Source organism: Larimichthys crocea, chromosome IX (assembly GCF_000972845.2).
Source record: "Larimichthys crocea isolate SSNF chromosome IX, L_crocea_2.0, whole genome shotgun sequence".
Taxonomy (NCBI): domain Eukaryota; kingdom Metazoa; phylum Chordata; class Actinopteri; family Sciaenidae; genus Larimichthys; species Larimichthys crocea.
The window spans coordinates 11,613,254-11,630,834 of NC_040019.1; the positions used below are offsets into that span (position 1 = coordinate 11,613,254).

Below are 17,581 nucleotides of genomic sequence, written 5' to 3' on the forward strand. Positions count from 1 at the left end.
TAAAAGTCAAATAGGGGAATGTTTTTTTTTTTATGTCAAACATGTCATCCCTACATCCAACCATGCTCAGTCAGAGGTGCTGGAATTTGAGAAGTCTAAGTTTACTTGATAAGCAACTATATTATATATGCTATACTCTAATCTGGGTAGCACTTGTGTAGTTTTCTGACTTCTACTTCCCTAAAATTAAAAAGAAACACTGACAAAAGAGGCAGAAATTATGAAAAGACACATTTACTGAAGCTACTTTTATTTTTGTGTACACAGTAGAAACAGTATTAACAGTCAACATTTCAAAATAAGATGACTATCAGAAGAATATGTGGTTCTAGCAGTAACAATAACTTCAGAAAGTACAATCTGTAATCAAAGTATGGCACAGAGTAGCTCAGTGTACAGTCCATGTTAGGCCTTCGGACTTTTGGTTTAACCAACGTAATAAAATAATTTATCCTCTTCACCACAATACTAATATTGTGTAATACTGTGTTCTGCAATACAATGATTTACTTCATTCATTCACTTTCCTACGGATTTGTGACACTAGATTACGCACTCTTCATTAATTTCTTCTATTTTCATTTTCTTATGGTATTTAACTGAATTATAGTATACATCAAGCACAAACAGTAAAATCAAAAACCTCTAAATGAAACATTTTACAGCTTCTCCACTATTGTATGATAGTCGTAGCCATCGCTGATTATTAGAGTGCTTTTAATGATGAGGTGTTACGAAGCAACTCATTCAACAACTAAAAATAAAAGCGGTTATAAAAGCAGGGTTCATCACAGTTCAAATGAAGTCATTCTGCAGCTTAAATTACATTAAATGGCACCTGAAATCGTAACATCTTCACCAGAGTTGAGTGACAAAGCTGTAGCATTGTACAACAATCTATAATTTAAGCAGTGTTTGACCCTGCCGTCTCTATAAAAACTATAAAAATAGTGTCAAGCTCAGTTTTGTTTGGTATCTGGAAGAAAGCGATATGCACTTGAGAGTAGATTTGTAGGTATGACATATCTTCTTTTCACAAAATACCTGACAACTAAAAGGCAAAAACAGATCCAGTAACATTGATTCATTTAAAAGACGCAGCTACAATGTGTCATCATATTGAACCTACACAAGTTCTGACTTGCGATGGCTGGAAACCTGGCATGAAACCTCCTGAAGTCTTTCAACACTAAAAAAACAAAGGTTGGCTAGGTGTCACATTCAGCATCAATAATGCTAAGGCCTTCAACAACAGCATCACAAAAGCACATTTTGAAGCGATAATAGGATTAATTACATTTTGCTATGGCCATGTTAGATAGCGTAAGCAGTTATACAGGGCAAAAATACTGTCAACACATAAATTCAGTCATGTATGAATCATTGTTTCAACCATAAAATTCTGTCATCTTCAGGGCTTAAATGAAAAGTGTCACTAATTATGGCACTTAAAGACATTTGTGAAGCTCTACTTCAAGATGTTCACACATTTCTACATTAACATTTACAAAAAACAAAAATTAGGGTATCCAATATATACAGCAGTTCTGTCTGATATTATTCCCATCATGCACTGAGAGGAATGTAAACAGTCCAACACATCGCACACTGCATATATACAAGAATATGCCATTATCTATACGTTTTTTTAGGTACAGTGTTAATGACGTGCACAGGTATCCCTCTACAGCGCACAAATTGAAATGAGCCATCAAAATTAGTGTGTAACATTTAGTTTAGGGTGAAATGCAAGTGAAACATAGTAATACTGAATTGATTGAAACGTCTGACCTTGATATGCTAATCTTTGATCTTTGATAGTATCTAAGCAGAGCCCCCCTGAGCGTGACGTATGTTATCTAAAAAATTTAAAAAACTCACAGTTTGTGGACTTCTTCCCCCTGGTCCCGTCACCCTCTATGCCATGTTATATTAGCACTAAAATCTGAAGACTAATCGAGGAAAACAGAGAATGAGATGAGGCCACAGCACTAAGCATCTAATTCATCCCACATCTGGTACACACACTCCAGTATGTAAGGGTGTGTTTTGTTTGTTTTGGACCTCTAACAATGTGGGCTCACCATCTCTCTTCTCATAAGAGAATTGTAGCTTTTTTGTCAATATCTTTTTTTTCACACTATCAGCAAATGATTTATCAAACAGCAAATAATAGCCCTTGACACACAGCATTTTCAATTATTTTTGGGATTGAAAATATGTTCCCCATCTCTAGCCCTTCTGTCCCCCTGAGATTTCCAATTATAAAGGCAACATTGGCAATTTTTTTTTCTCCTGTAAAAACCCAAATCTGTATGTGTAATTGTGTGGGCTCTTAAAGTACTTAAAGTAAGCCCCCGTCTGACTATTCCTCCCCTTCTCAAGCTTGCGGGTCTTCTTTAGCTGTCAAAGCGATATAAGTTCCATTTTGAGGATCTTCCTTTTCCTTGTCACTGGCGGGAGTGTAAGAAGTTTCTTCCTCAGTGGACGTCTGTGGTGGGAGAGTGAGGATAAAAACAGTCTTAAAAACTCATCTTACTTCAGTTTAACTATAATAACTATAAAGTGGAGATGTCCTTGAACATGCAATGTTACACAGCTGGTGACATTTTTAGATCACACACAGTAGACATCAAATAATACTATATCATGTTAATGTGTTAAAACCATGTTTACTGTACAGCACCAGAATTATTTCAAGAGGAATGAAAATCTTACTGCATACAGAAAAATGTGATTGAAGATGCAAAACAAGCAAAACAACCACTTACAGCAAAGATAGGCTTGGTAAACACAACACGCTTAACTTCATTCTGCATAGGGACATACAGTGAATACAGTGAATGCAATGCAGTTAGTATGTGGTTAAGCAACAGAATGCTTTGCAATTATGCAAAAAAAAAAAAATAACGGTAATTATTTCTCAAAACATGCAAATGGTGAGCTGTTGGAAAAATGTGGCATCATACCTTCTGTTTGCGGGCCCTGATCAGAAGGACGATGAAGATTGCCAGCATAAGGGCGCCCAGTCCCACAATAATAAGTGGGAAGTTGGACACTAGAGTGACAATCAGCAGCAGCTTCTGTACTCTGGCTGCAGAGGCATCATCAATCACCACACTCTGCGTATTAAAAGACAGATACATTATGGAAATTTGGACATCATTAGTGACTGGCTTACCATCTTGTATAGAATACTTTCTAGTGGTTTAGTGCTGATTTGTGTTAATAAACAAAATAAAAGGCTTTCTTTTTGAACTGCTATATCGAACCTCAAAAAAACATCAACAATTTTCTTCTTTAAATAAAAAAAAAACTTCACGATTACCCACTAATGTAATGTCTTCGACCCTACTGTCAGCAATTACATAATGCAAGTGTGTCTTACCTCATTGAGGAACATGACGGGGAAGACGGTGTCATTGAGGCCTTTAGTTTTCCTGTTAACAACACAATGAAAAGAGCGTGAAGTGATCATATGCAGTACGAACACAGATGTACATCAGTGTTAGAATGACAAGTGTGTTTTTTTGCGGATGCTCACGGGAATCCAATGACCCTGCTGATCAATATGTTTATTTGTGCTCTCTTGTTTGCACGCACAATCACTCCTGTGGTCTGCATGAAGAAAACAAAACATAGTTTTAATAATGTGAAGTAAAGAATTGCCATTGTTTCATGAGTACAATAGGCATGTTTATGACACCAATGCAGGTGTCTGTACTACTTATGAAATGCCACTAGGTGGTGTAGCAGTACTTTTGTGTTCAATGAAATGAGCTGCGCCTACATATGGATTAGATTAGATTATACTTTATTTATCCCACAACAGGGAAATTCACATGTTACAGCAGCAAAGAAACGTGTATTATACACTACAGAAGCAAAATAAAATGAGCAAACACAACGAACAGACAGAAGTATCCTTATATTTCAGTCATTAATTTAAATGCTTGATGTGACGATCAGTCACAGCCTTGACATCGCTAATAACAGAATAAAAGTTGAGGCTGGTAAACTTGGCCCGGTGTCTTACCGGGTTAAGGTCTAGGAAGGTTTGGTGATCCTCCCATTGAGGTGACATTCCTTTAACGGCATCCACATATTTAGAGTCACCCAGGTGAAAATGAGGAAAAGAGGCGACCACTGGGGCACCTATTGTAAGGAGAGGAGAGGAGAGGAGAGGAGAGGAGAGGAGAGGAGAGGGTTCAATAAGGGAGGTGACAACATTATGCTGAGCAAAGCATGTTGTATATCTCTACTGTAAATAAAGGGATAAAGTTCCCCTTTCTTTACAATATTAAGTGGAACAAATGTCAATTATGAAAAATTGTTGCCACATGCCTCCATAACTAGGTCTAACTGGGCAATTCAGACATCAATTAAGGGAGTTGTAATATTTTTGTCTTTTCTTATTAATATGCAAACTCTTTGGCCCGAGAACATCTGCTCTGTCATAAAACTAGTATGCAGTTTCTAAAATGAAATCTACACGCAGGCTGATAACACCACGATGAACATGAACACCTTTCAACAGTCCAAAGGTTGAGATGCAAATCAAAACAGCAGCAAAGAAAACAGCATTTCCTGATGTTTGATGCATGATCTAATCGGGACATAAAAAAGGACATTGGACATTTGGGAAGAGTCCTCAAGAGACGGTGACGAGATATAATCTGACCTCCCTCCCAGGACACAGCACGATACTCGAGGTCAAACCTTCAAAACAAATAAACAATCTGTACACAAATGGACCACAGCCCAGTTTGTAAAACAAATTAAGTGTTGTACTTGATATCCAGATAAAGAATCTTGTAACTCTTTCTCCAAGTTCCTTCCTCATATTGTCAACACGAGACACTACATTACTACAAGCATAGCCAAGGTCGAGATAAGGAACGGCGCAGTTAACATTCTTGGTTCGGCTGTCTCTCGGCAGAAACAACAAAGTCAGATGATGGCAGTGTTAGAGGTGCTGATGAAGTGGGGCAGAGGTGACAGTTTTCCTGCTTATGTTTGGCAACAGACGTTCAAACATTGGACACCCGCAGTCACCTGAGAGGCTGTTTTCCGTGACAGCCCCTCAAGGTCACTCTAACACACACACACACACACACACACACATATTTGTGTTGGTATACTTACGAGTGCTAATAATCTGTTTATTCCTCACCTGACCTGACCTTAACCCTTGTAGAATGAAATGTGTATCGTTGGCTCATTTTGGGCCATGACCTCAAAATGAATGAGATTTCTTTAGGAAATATTACTGTGCATCTAGTTCCTGCAAGTCATGCCTCAGTATGCTATGAAAACCATCATGCGAATCCCTTCACAGCAAATAACATCATGACTTTTTTTTCTTCGTCAACATTATTCATAATGTTCCGCAAAGTGCGCAAAACAAACCATTCATATTGTTCTTTACAGGAAATGATCATCTTTAAGAAACTTAAATACATTTGGCAGTAGCCACAGGTACTGAGGTAATGTCTGGTCATATTCAAGGCCAGAATCAGGTGACAGGGCTTACTGCCCTTTCAGCTACTGGGCCAGTCATGGTCAGCTGGCGCCTGAGGTGTGGAGAGAGCTGGAGAGCTGTGTCACATGGGTCATTTAGAGGGTATTAGAGCTGGTGATAGTGGGAAGGGAAATAAAAGGAGGACTTGACTTATATAAGTGTATTATACGTTAGGCTCCTAAAAAAGTTCTTAGCAACAAAAGATCTCAGGTAGCTTTCAAATTAAATGTATGTGTTTGCTAGAAAGCCTAGAATGCAAGCACAGAGGCCTTTTGTAGGATACAGAAGGATTAAAGAAATGGAAGAGCGGAAAATGGAAAAACACTGACCTCATAGCAGGCACCATGACTTGTATTTTGAAAGCGGCATGTGAAAGAGCAAAGCGTATGTGAGAAATATGACATTTACCTCTCCGACAGGGACTGACTTTAAGAAGGCCAGTTCCCAAGCACTCTTGTGGGCTGACGCAGAAACCCTCATTAGCCGGGTTTTCCTCTTTGCTGGCAAGAACAGAGCGTGGTGGTGTGAAGCGGTAAGCTGGGATTCCTTTCACCTCTACGTCTTTCTCAAACTCCATGTAGATCGACCTGGAGAGAAAAACAACAACATTACAGGACGCGATGAAATAAAATTTTCTTTCTTACGTTATTTCATTTCTGGTTATCAGTGTGTTCCCATTTTATTGCTCAACATTTTATTACTGTACCACAAGATTCAACAAGAGTTTACACCCTGAACATTAGCATTCTGACATTAAAAACACTATACTTAAAAGGAATACAAAGGGAATTATACAGTGGATTCTCCACAGGTTGTAAGATGTTATTTCCTTGTCCATTAATATTAAAATAACTTCAGGTAGGAACATGCACTTGCTGCACAAAATAGATACATAAAAATAAACAAAATGCGTTTTACTGCTGTTGGCTCCTGCTCTACATGACTTGTAAATTAGTCGCTTCAACTGCCTATTTAGAGCTGAGACACCTCTTCACAAGCAAACACACTGTTTCCTCTTATTGTCTCCCTGATGAAATAATGAAATGGCCACTGAAGGCACGCAAGTGAAATTACTGTACAGAGGTTGAACCCATGATTTAGAGCAGAATTACGAGAAGCTGAAAGAGCTACACTGACGTCTCCATTATGCTGAAAACCTGCTGGATGTACTTCTTTCACTCTTTTAATTCCAAACACAAAAAAGAATAATACACTGTATTGTGGTGTTGACATTCTTTTTGTACTAGCACTCGAGAAATCGTACATCTTTAATTGCATCTTGTTGTCTGTTTTGTTTTTACAGCTTCCAAAAGAATTTCACTATTGTCAGCAGTCCCTCCTCCGTTCTTGTTCCACGTATCTGCAATTCTGTTTTGCTTTAGGGAATCCCGACAATTTTCACCGAGAACAAAGGAGTCCATACAGTGTCTCCCAAGTGCCAAGATGCAGCTCTTCACTGCGTGGCCCACCAATCGTGCAACAATACTGTTCAGACCTTTCCCTTGACCTCTGCGTGAGAGAGGCAAAGTAAAGAGCCTGATGTGTTTCCTCTAGTGTACTCTGAAAGCCTCTTGCCTTGTACTGCTGGACATGAGAGAATATTATCGTGTGAAAACAAACTAGGCTAACATATGCTTCTTTTGGATCCAAATCCTTTTATTGTGTGGGAGCCAACAATTTGAACAACTGAGGGGATGACTTGAGATACTTGTATTACAGATACACATTTGAAGGGAATGAAAAGAGGAGAGACGGGGGAATGAACATGCTTTAGGGTGGCCAGGACCACTATGGAAATAAGTTCAATTTTGTCTAATAACTCCTTTTTTTGTGTTACATACTTTATACACTTTGTTTAATCTTGTTGTTATACTTGCATATCCAGGTTCAGTGTTGAATTGAGTTTTTTTTTTTTTTGCTTTTTTGCTGCTTTGGTTTGTGAATATTCAGAAAAGTGTTGGTTGTTTATGACAAAATCTATTCTAAGTTCTTTGAACGAAGTATCATAGCTAGAGGAAAGATTAACGTATGGCAAAAGGCAAGTTGGTATTTGAACAATGACACCTGTCTGCAATTCGTCAAAATCTTGAAGTTTTTTGTGGCTCAGCTGCCAGTTAGTGGACCAAAGGGTCACAACCCTGTCAGGTCACAGATGAGAGGTGGAGGACCTTTTTTTTTTTATCCCACAGATCAGTCCCAGATGTCGTTTAACTACACAACACATGTTTGAACACAAGCTACTCTTGCATGGGGATTAAGGGTGAACTTTCTTTGTGAAAGTTGAACAAATATGAGTTAATGTGACATTTCCTTAACATATTATGGTAAAAAGTACAGGAAACGGGAAAGGGAGTCTTCCCTTCAGTCACAATGAAGCACCAGGCAATAAATTACTAGGTGAAAGTGTAAACGTCTGAGAGAGGACACGTTCAGCCATTGACGCCACCAGATTCTTTCCACACTCAACAAAAAGGGGGAGATGTCCACAGCAGCCTGTGTTTTTAGGGTGAAGGTTATTTTCTAAATTAGAAGCTCTCCAAAAGTACAGCGTTTCGTCAGTGTTGCACTAAGCATTTGGGAAATTAAACCCAAAGGAACTGTTTATCACTGTGTGGGAGTTAAAACATTTTTTTAATTTCAGTGTTGACATCCTGACTCTGAAATCCCCCAGATGATCTTCCGGAGATCAGAATGCCCTTACGAGCATCAGTGGGGAACAGTCTGGGAGACATTACTTCTCAGAAATGACTTGAAAAACTGGCCAGATGCATACACCCCAGCCCATTTCACATGGAAAGAATAATGAAAGTTGTTTGTTCCAGCAGGTCAGAAACAGAAACCTCGACAACCTTTCTTCCCAACTGCTGTGAATTAATGCTCAGCACAAAGCAATACAACGCTTTATGGGGTTTTTCTCTCTTTTTTTCCATTCACATTCCCACGGTTGTCCTTTCCTCTCACTCAGCCACCTTCCATCTCCATTACATTCCTCCTGAAGTATGCCTTCCCATAAAGTCTTTCCTGGAAACTACCATGTTAGTTTTTGTCACTGTATAGGCCGGTAGAAGAAAACAGACGTCACCTGCGGCGCTGTTTGTAAGTGATCAGGATATTATGATAACAATTCATGGGATCCAAGGCCCATTTCCAGACCAGATATGAAAGCCTAAGCCCTGCTGTGTGGCCTCGTTTTCAGGCCAGGTCATGTATCACAAGACAGACGTTGCATCATAGCCACGCCATAGTAAAATATATATGTTGTAGGTAAGACCTGCGGTGACGCATAACATAACCCATATCTAAGCAGTATCTTGTCTCCCCATTCTGAGCAACAATAAAACTTTTCATGTATGTGGTTGGATAACACATCGTACTTGATAACCCAACCTTTAGGTGTTGAGCCTGTTAGCATGCCAACATTTGCTCATTAACTGCACACACAGTACAGCTCAGGCTGATGGGAATGTTTTACAGGTATTAGACAAATAAATTTTTTTGACCTCTAGCACCGATAGAGGAAAAAACTAACCAACCTTGCCATCATATTGCTAGGCCAGTAGCCACTATTCAAATCACCATTATTTATGTAATGTGAATTAAAATGTTTTCACTCACTTGTAAGAAAATAGCGATGGTTAACCACGTCTTTGACCTGTCGTGGCAGCAACTCTGTTTTGGTCTATTCTCCACACAAGTTCAAACCCCACCAGGAGTGTTTCTGAAGCAAAGAGTGATTTGCCCACCTTGCTTAGGTGTCTTTTTTCTTGATTTATGAGCTTCTAAATATGCTGTGTAGTTAATTTGTTTCCCTTTTGGCTGTTTTTATGCTTTATTTTGAAAACTGATCAGATTCTCTATGTCTAGCTTTCGGGCCAGCTTGATCTGCACAGATTGTCACGAGCTGCTTGCGTTGTCCGTCAAAAATAGAACAGCCGCGAATTCTCAGCAGAGCAGAAAAGAACGGAGAGTGACTTCTGGGACACTCTGAAATGGACCAGGTGACTGGTGGGGTTACATTCATTGTCTAGAATGGCCACGATCAGCTCCGGCAGCCACTGAGCACACAGAATGTGTGGCATCTGACCGCGTGAAATTTGGCAGGAAGTGTGGTGATTTATGTATCTTTGAATGATGCCACATGAGAGCAGTAGGCTACGGGAAGCCTGTGGTGCTGAATTACCTGCAGAGGTCTGGAGTGAAAATGTAAATGCGTTCGTCCTTTTTCAGCAGAGGGTGGAAAGCACTACCATCTGACCCATTGATGCTGTTGCTTTGGTTAGACGTCCAGAAGGTCAGCCGGCTGCAAAAGAACACATTGTCACAAACATTTAATGTCTTTACAACACCGTAGCACCGAGAACATTTACGCAATCAAGAAAGCATAATGTTGAATTGGGGGAAGTAAGAGAATACAACTGATAAATCAGGTCACTGAAAAGCTATTATTAAGGCATTCCAAGTATGAGGATGTCCTGCCTTGTGCTTTGTTTTTGTGTGAGACTGCAACAGTGTTACCTTTGACCTTGCCATGTTTCAACACGGCCATAATCCAAGTAGTTCTCCTGCCCAGTGTGGTAGACAAATTCCCCATTGTGAGTTCCATTTTTCTAGATAGATCCAAAGAGTTAAGCCATTAAACTGTGTTCATGTTTTCAAAGACACTGAAATTAGTTGTCATCAGACAAACATGTGCTGCAGTGATCTTCAGAGGGACTAGATTTCATGGGGGAATTCATTAAAACTAATTAACAGATCCTCCAAGAAAAACATCAAGCTGAGGTTCGTCAGCTTTGGTAATCTGTAGAGCTGTACATGCCTTGTACATGAGGCCAAAGGTGGTCTCCACGTCTTTCTGGGAGCTAGCGACACGGGTCAGCAAGGGATCTTCGTAGCCCCACAGCAGTTCATCCACAGTCCGAGTAGTGAAGAGACCGCTCCCCAAAGAACTCATCCAAATGGACACCATGTTAGACCTCCAGAAACTCCCTTTCACCTTAGTCATTACAGCCTAGAGATGGGAAGTGGGGCAGAATTAAGAAGAGATGGAGGGGAACACAGGGTGAGGAAGAGGGTGGTGGTGATGGTGGTGGTGGGCATTGAGGAAACAATAAAGACAATGCAGAAGAAAGTTACAGGAAACACTCTACTTCCCCAAACCTGGATTTCCACTTTGCTCTACTTGTCTAAGACCTTTAGTCCATTACTCACCCAAGCAGGGATGTTGACAGTGGTGATGATATCCACAGTTGGGTCGCCCACAGACTTCTCTCTCACGAACACAAAGCTTTTGGTGTTGTATGCCACCACCTTTGAACCATTTTCCATCATGCTCACATTATCCTTATACCTGTACTCCCTGGACAAATACAACAAATTTATTATTTAAAAAAAAAATCATTAAGGTTTCTGGGATCATTCCTGTTAACAATATATGAGTGTGAGTTATGAGTATCAATTTCAGAACATCACTCCTTCCTTTCAACAAAACATCCGTTTGAGATTAGGTAACAGTCATTGGACTGGCGGCAGGGCGACATTATCTTGATGTGCACTGTGGCACATTTTGTAGTGCTTCACCAGTGAACCTTGATGTTTATTTAAGGCTTTCAGTGGGCGCATTAGAAGTGATTCCAAAGTTTCTACGCAAAGTTTCTTTTCACGGCTCACATGGACAACACACTGTATCTTACAAACAGCTAAAATTAACCTATCTGGCAAAGGTTTAAACTGACGTAATGTCATAACAGACCACAAGAGAGGAAGCTGACATCCTTTCAGCTTCTGCTTGTCTGCTTGTCTTCAGTTTGCATAGACGCTAAGCAAATAACGGACACGTTATGCGTAATGTGGTAAAAATACAGTACATATAGCAACAGTCTGGTCTTAGACAGATTTTTATAAAAGCTGCCCTCTAAAGTAGGATGACATTTTGTCAGTGCACATATTTAATAAACCATTTATTTACTACTTTAAATGTTTTGAAGGACTTCCTTCAGGCAAATTCAAACAAAGTTAATATCCGGCAGCTGACCTATGAGCAAGTCTGCATCAGCTGAGAAGCTTCATGTGAGACATAAGTGTGCTTTTTTTGTGCTATATATATATATATATGTTGTCTTGCATCCTACCTGTATGTGTAGGGTCCAACCTGCTCGACCTCTGGCTTGGCCCCTTGAAAGAACATATCCATATTGGTGAAGTTGAAGAAGAAGAACTCCATGTAGACAGGAGGGGGAGGTTTTTTCCATGACTCAAACACACGGCTGCCCTCCACCAAAACAATTTCCTGTTGAGACATAAAGTACACATCAGTTTAAATCATTATTAATTTATTAAGACATATAAATATGGTCGTAAAAGTTTCAAATAAACTCACAAACACTGCTAAAAAAAATGTATTTACATTTATTGTTTCATTTATTGCAGAAGTGTTATTCTTTTAAAGTGGTTTTGGTTTGAGGAAGAAAAGTTGAAAACTTTTGCAATAGTATGGTGAACACATGTTTCGCATTTGAGGTGTCCACAGTCTGTTCCGGGTAAAAACAAGCCAGAGAACAAAAACAACCTTGGGGGGTCGTGGAGGGGAGCTGCTGTCTGAGCGTCAGACATAAGCACTGGCTGCACACATGAATGGTATTAGGGGAGACCCTTCCACAGTTTCATTGTCAGTGGTTGCCAATGACAACGGGTGCTCAGGGAGAGCCCGCTGACATATCATGTGATGCAGAGGGCTGGATGCCCACTAGTTGCACAGGACTGTGGCCTTAATTAACTGAGCCACATTCCTCCTGACTGAGCCTTATGAGGCCCTGGAAGTGCAGCTCAGGCACAAACCTATATTGCCCTTTCCTCATTACACAATTTGCTAAAACACTGTCACAGCAGATGTCATTGCATCTGGACGAGGATAACCTGACTCACTGCGGGAGTCTTTTGAACTGAAAAACACAGGGTTAGACGAAGGAAGGCAAAGAGTTTAGCGGATTAGTAATTCTTGACAACGCATCAGGAGGAAATCTCGCTTTGGCCTAATTGTGTCAGATTTGTGCAAAAGTTAAAAGCGATACTTCAGTATGAAATAAGCCCAACAGAGCTGAATACACCAACGGATCCCATTATTTCAGGGAAGTTTAGACACCCCCTCATCTGGGGTCCCATCTGCTTGTTCAGAGACAAAAGTTTAGCTGAGTAGCCAAGGACAATAAAGCTGTCACCTTAGATTGAGGAAGGGAAAGCATGGTCTTTCTATGTCCTCCTTTCATGCTTCAAACAATCAATATGGTAACCCTCCCAGCATGCTCCATGAAATACTGTGTGGAAAACAGGAACAGAGAAACCCTCTTATCTCAGTACTACCACTGCTACTCTGACACCACTCCCTATTTGAAAACACATGTGGCAGGTGAACACACAAATACGCATACTGCTGGAGCTTTGATGTTGAGACAAGCAAATACATAGACGTCAATAACACTGGGCACGGCGAGAAGCTATTCATTAAATCCTTCAGTCGTGATACACAAGCTTTGCATACTCTAAATGGGTTTGCCTCAGCCGTGGCCAAACACCTAACAAAGCTCTACCAGCTGGTGGTTTAGTCTCACCCTGCTGTTACTGAACCATTAAAGTCAAAAACTTAACCTTCAATGCCTGAAGTGGCATGATTTGCACTCGCACAAGGTCGTTTTATTACTATAAAGATCTTAAACAGCATTATTATATTAATTCATGTAATTATCTAGGACAAAGAAGCTCTGCACATGGAAAGGAAAGTCTATTGGTCCACCCCTTTGGTCTAGGCTGAAATGTGTCAACTAAATAAATGAGGTCAAAGTTGTTGGCTCTCCTGAATACCATTTTGGGGGCTCTGGAGCTTCTGTAATAATCAACAGTGAATATGTGAGCTTCAGTGGGGGTTGGGGTGAAGAGCAGGCTGAGCATAATTTGGGAAAGACTCAGCCAGGCAGGCATATCTCCATTCTCAGCTGAGTAGAACGGCATTCTTTCACGTCCTTCAGTTTAATTAAAGGCATTTGTTTTCAAGGATTCTGTTATTCTATAGTATTTTTGGTTTTATTGTTGTTTAATAAAAAACAAAAAAGAGTTTGGTGTGTTTGTAATTCCAGGAGGTTTGGTTGAACAAGGTGCGATCTATGCACTTTCTGTGACGTGGTAACAGCTTGTGGATAATTTATAGACCTACGTGAATGCACATAATAATAGACTCCGAATCCGAGGCAACGCCTTACGAAGAGCTGTGAAACAGAAGTGTAAAAGCCACATCAAATATCCAGAACCAAAAATTAAAAACTGAGTAACTACCCAACGGATTTCCAAATAGTAGACTATTTGTGTCTAGCTAAATCTGACTTTTTGATCCTCTGACTTGTCTTTTTGTCATTTTTAGAGAAATGTCTTAATAACTAATGGATGGCTTGGCTTGAAATTTGGTACAGATACAGATCCATGTTTCCAATAGGAGAAATCTGATCCAGTGAGTTTTCATCTAGCACCACCATCAAGTTTAAATGCCTGTTTGTCCAATACTTTGTTTTATGACCAAATATCGACAAAACTAATCCCCATCAGCCTCAGTTGTATTATCTGTTAAGGTGCTAATGACCAAATATTAGTATGCTAACACTTTAAACTAAGATGGCAATCACGGTAAACATTATACGTAGACATTTTAATTTAGCATTTAGCAACAAGCACCTAGTAATGTATTTCGCTTGTGAGCCCTTGTTCAAGAGCCAGGTGTCTTAACAACTACTATCCATGACTTCTAGCCATGAATTTTGTAAGATTGTCCACAGAACATGATTTCAAAACTTGTTAATTTGTTTCACACAGTTGTGTCAACATTTTCCTTGGACACTGCTGTGATCTATGACAAGTACCACAATCGACAACAGCACTGTTTGTCTAATGTCACCATCTATGGTTTTATTTACATTGCTGGCAAAACCAAATCATTCAAATGTTATGTGGAACACTTAACCTTTTGGAGGTGGCTCAATAATTTTTGTTAAATTCACACAAAAAAAGCTATGTATTGTGTTAAAGCTGAAATTGTAAAGGAATCCCAACAAACGACCAGCAAAGAATTTTGCTAGCCTGCTATGACTTGTCTAATCTATGTAATTTTACCCCACCCCAGGCAAGTGCATGTTGACCTCACATGTTGACCTAGCAGTGTGAAAGAAGACGGTCTGCAGTTGGAAGGGTGTCTATGGGGTGTAACGCTTCATGCTGGTGCTGAGCCATGATATGGCTCAGATAAATCATACTGTCAAGTTGTATCACACCCACACACAATAAGAAATGCCCAGACCAACCAACTAACCCAGCATCACTCAACCATCGCCCAATTTTCTTGTAATTTTGTATTTTGTTTATTTACATCCCTGCTGGGTCCATCTTTATAAACTACAACACAAAAAAGCTATTAACTTAGCCTTAACACTCATAGAGTGACTGTCCTAAGGCTAAAGACTTTGAGTACAGTTTATCAATGTAACTGCCAAGTAAACATTGTATGTTAAAACAAGACTAAACTGAGTTGCATTCATTTTAACAGTTACTCCAGCTGCAGGCAAGTGTTGAAATGGTGTAATAAAATCATCCACTAACTTAACCAAAATAAACTCCAAACATCATTCCTGCGCAAACTGATGTTAAACTTTTAAATATTTGGGAACTTTTACCCAATTGCCAATTGCTTGAGAAACCTCTATAAATGACAAAGAAAGACAAATATTTAGCATTGGGCCCAAACAGAAAGCCTTGAAATTTGCATGCTGTCCTCTAAAGTCAATACAAAGTCTCGCTGATAAAAGCCATCTGATACAGGTTATGGAAATTAAGGTTCGATATGAAAATAGCGATGGAAGTATGCCACGTGATAACACTGAATGCCTGCAGTGTTATCAAACTAAAGTGAAGCTTCTGGGAACGCTTTAAACATCACTGACGGAAATCCAGGAAAATCTCTGGACTTTCTCAAGATAGGTAGGAGGAGCTCATTAATTGTAGCGATGTGACGGATGTTTACTGATGTTTTTTGAGCAAATACTTTCACGGATGCAACCAAACTCAAACATCCAAGAAAGTGAAAACAAAACAAATCAACCTTAAACATATGCAAAGCTGAACAAACCACCACACTTCCTCCCACAGACCAAACAATGTGAAGACGACTGAGAAAAAAACCTTATCTTTGCACTTTCCATTTACCACAGCATTTTTTTGCAATCTGCACAACTTTAAAACATCAGTCACAGCTGCTCCTCAAACTACAGTGTAATTACTGTTAATTATATACACTAAAGATTTGGGAGTGAGTATATCCAAATAAAGGATTGTAAACAGGAGCCAAGGGGCATGCAGTATTTTCCCATCAGTGTTGTAACAATGTTCAAATGAGTCAAATGAGGAAATGCATGAAAAGAGTCATTCAAACTCTGCATAATCACATGCTTTATAAAGTTTATTTATTTATTTTACCTTTTTGAGGCGCTCTTGCATGAGTGTGCGGAAAGCATGGGACAGGAGTAAACCAATCCCAGCGACCAGCAGGAGCGCAGCGATGATCCCGACGGCTGGGATCGCGCAGGATCTCCGTGTCATGTTTGCAGGTGCTGCAAAGACAGAAAGCCGACTCACGAGAATGAATGGAGATGTTAGATCCAGTACACACACACACACACACACACAAAAAAAATCCTTCAAAGATCTTCTCTCTAACAGCACAGGGTGTGATAATAAGAGCTCCAACCTTGTCTCCCACGCTGCTTCTCCCCCCTTTGTTTTTGCAGAGAAGTTTGCCGGCCGACGAGCAGCTCAGTAACAGTTGGAGATGTTTTAGTTTGTACTCCCGAGTTTGTTTCTCCCCCCACAAAAAAAAAGTTACAAAGAGCTGGATTAGAGGCTGTTTACTTATGGTTAATAATGAAGCTGACTCCGAGGACCATGAGGTTCCCCAAAGAAGACTGAAGTGCTGATCTAAATGCGCATACCATACCAAAAAAAAAAAAAAGCATTTGTAGCGCGCTGTGAAGTCTCTTCCTTCCCCCCCGCGTGAGCTGCACGCTGCTGATTGGTCGCGTTAGTTTGTGCCCCCTCGGGCTTAGCGCGCGCGTGAGTGTGCTTTCCTTACGCCTGCAGCGTAGGTGCGACTCACGGACTGCAAACTGAATTATTATGAGTGCTATATAAACTTTATAGCTCCGTTTTACAAGGCGGCTGACCTTTTTAGAGCGACTTCACTGTCACCAGTGGAACAGTGGAACAGTTATATGAATGAAAGTCATGCTCTCTAGTTCTAAAACATCTGACTACTTCCTCCATCAGTGATTATTTTCACTATATTGTTGTGCAGAAAGCACCTTATCTCAACGGAGATATCCATTTACGCCCTGGGAGAACTACCCCCACCATAATATTACTTTATTATATATAAAAGGTAACAAGAACACACAAAACACAAGATACATAAATGAAATACAGTACAGTTGCTTTCTTTACAGCGTACTGTACAGTATGAACGCGCATTGTGTTCTGCGTCATAAATTGACTAAGTGAGAACCGCACGTGTTCTGCGTCCTGTTTAAGGGAGTACTGTACAAAATGCGTGTTAAAATGTGTATAAAAGTGTGTGGTTAGGGGTTTTACGGCCTTAAAACATGTATAATAATTGTAAAACTTATGTAAAACTTTGTTTATTGCGGGTTATTTTTAGAACGTATCCCCCGCGATAAACGAGGGACTACTGTATATAAACACCGATGTAAACCGCTCCAGAATATTTCAGAAGTGCCCCTGAAATTAAGATGCAATGTGTAAGTTAGAGCACACTCACATCACACATGCACCAATTAAAATGACCATGATGCACATTTTAATAACATTTGTTAACATCCTATAAACTAAGCATAACATACTACAAATGATTTAAACAGCTATATCACATGTAGCTTACAAAATGCCATGTCAATGTATATTAGAAGTTGTTTAAGTTAGCATAAGTGTACAGTAATAAAACATTCCACAGTCAGGACG

The 17,581-nt window shown here is 39.8% G+C and overlaps 1 protein-coding gene across 2 annotated transcripts; it reads right to left on the reverse strand.

Annotated features, from left to right (window-relative positions):
• Positions 1-233: 233 nt before the first annotated feature.
• On the reverse strand, positions 234-16,552 carry LOC104926482 (lysosome membrane protein 2). 2 transcript variants are annotated; one of them, XM_019253683.2, is made up of 14 exons: positions 16,299-16,552; positions 16,028-16,161; positions 11,650-11,807; positions 10,730-10,877; positions 10,338-10,529; positions 10,037-10,128; positions 9,702-9,821; positions 5,930-6,108; positions 4,037-4,155; positions 3,545-3,618; positions 3,389-3,440; positions 2,970-3,122; positions 2,772-2,813; positions 234-2,491 (listed from the first exon to the last, which is right to left on the reverse strand). In XM_019253683.2, exons 2-14 carry the CDS (start codon positions 16,148-16,150, stop codon positions 2,381-2,383), a joined length of 1,563 nt encoding a protein of 520 aa, XP_019109228.2. In that variant the 5' UTR covers positions 16,151-16,161; positions 16,299-16,552; the 3' UTR covers positions 234-2,380. The 2 variants fall into 2 exon arrangements, with proteins under 2 accessions (XP_019109228.2, XP_019109229.2); XM_019253684.2 differs by lacking the exon at positions 2,772-2,813.
• Between the last annotated feature and the right edge of the window lie 1,029 nt (positions 16,553-17,581).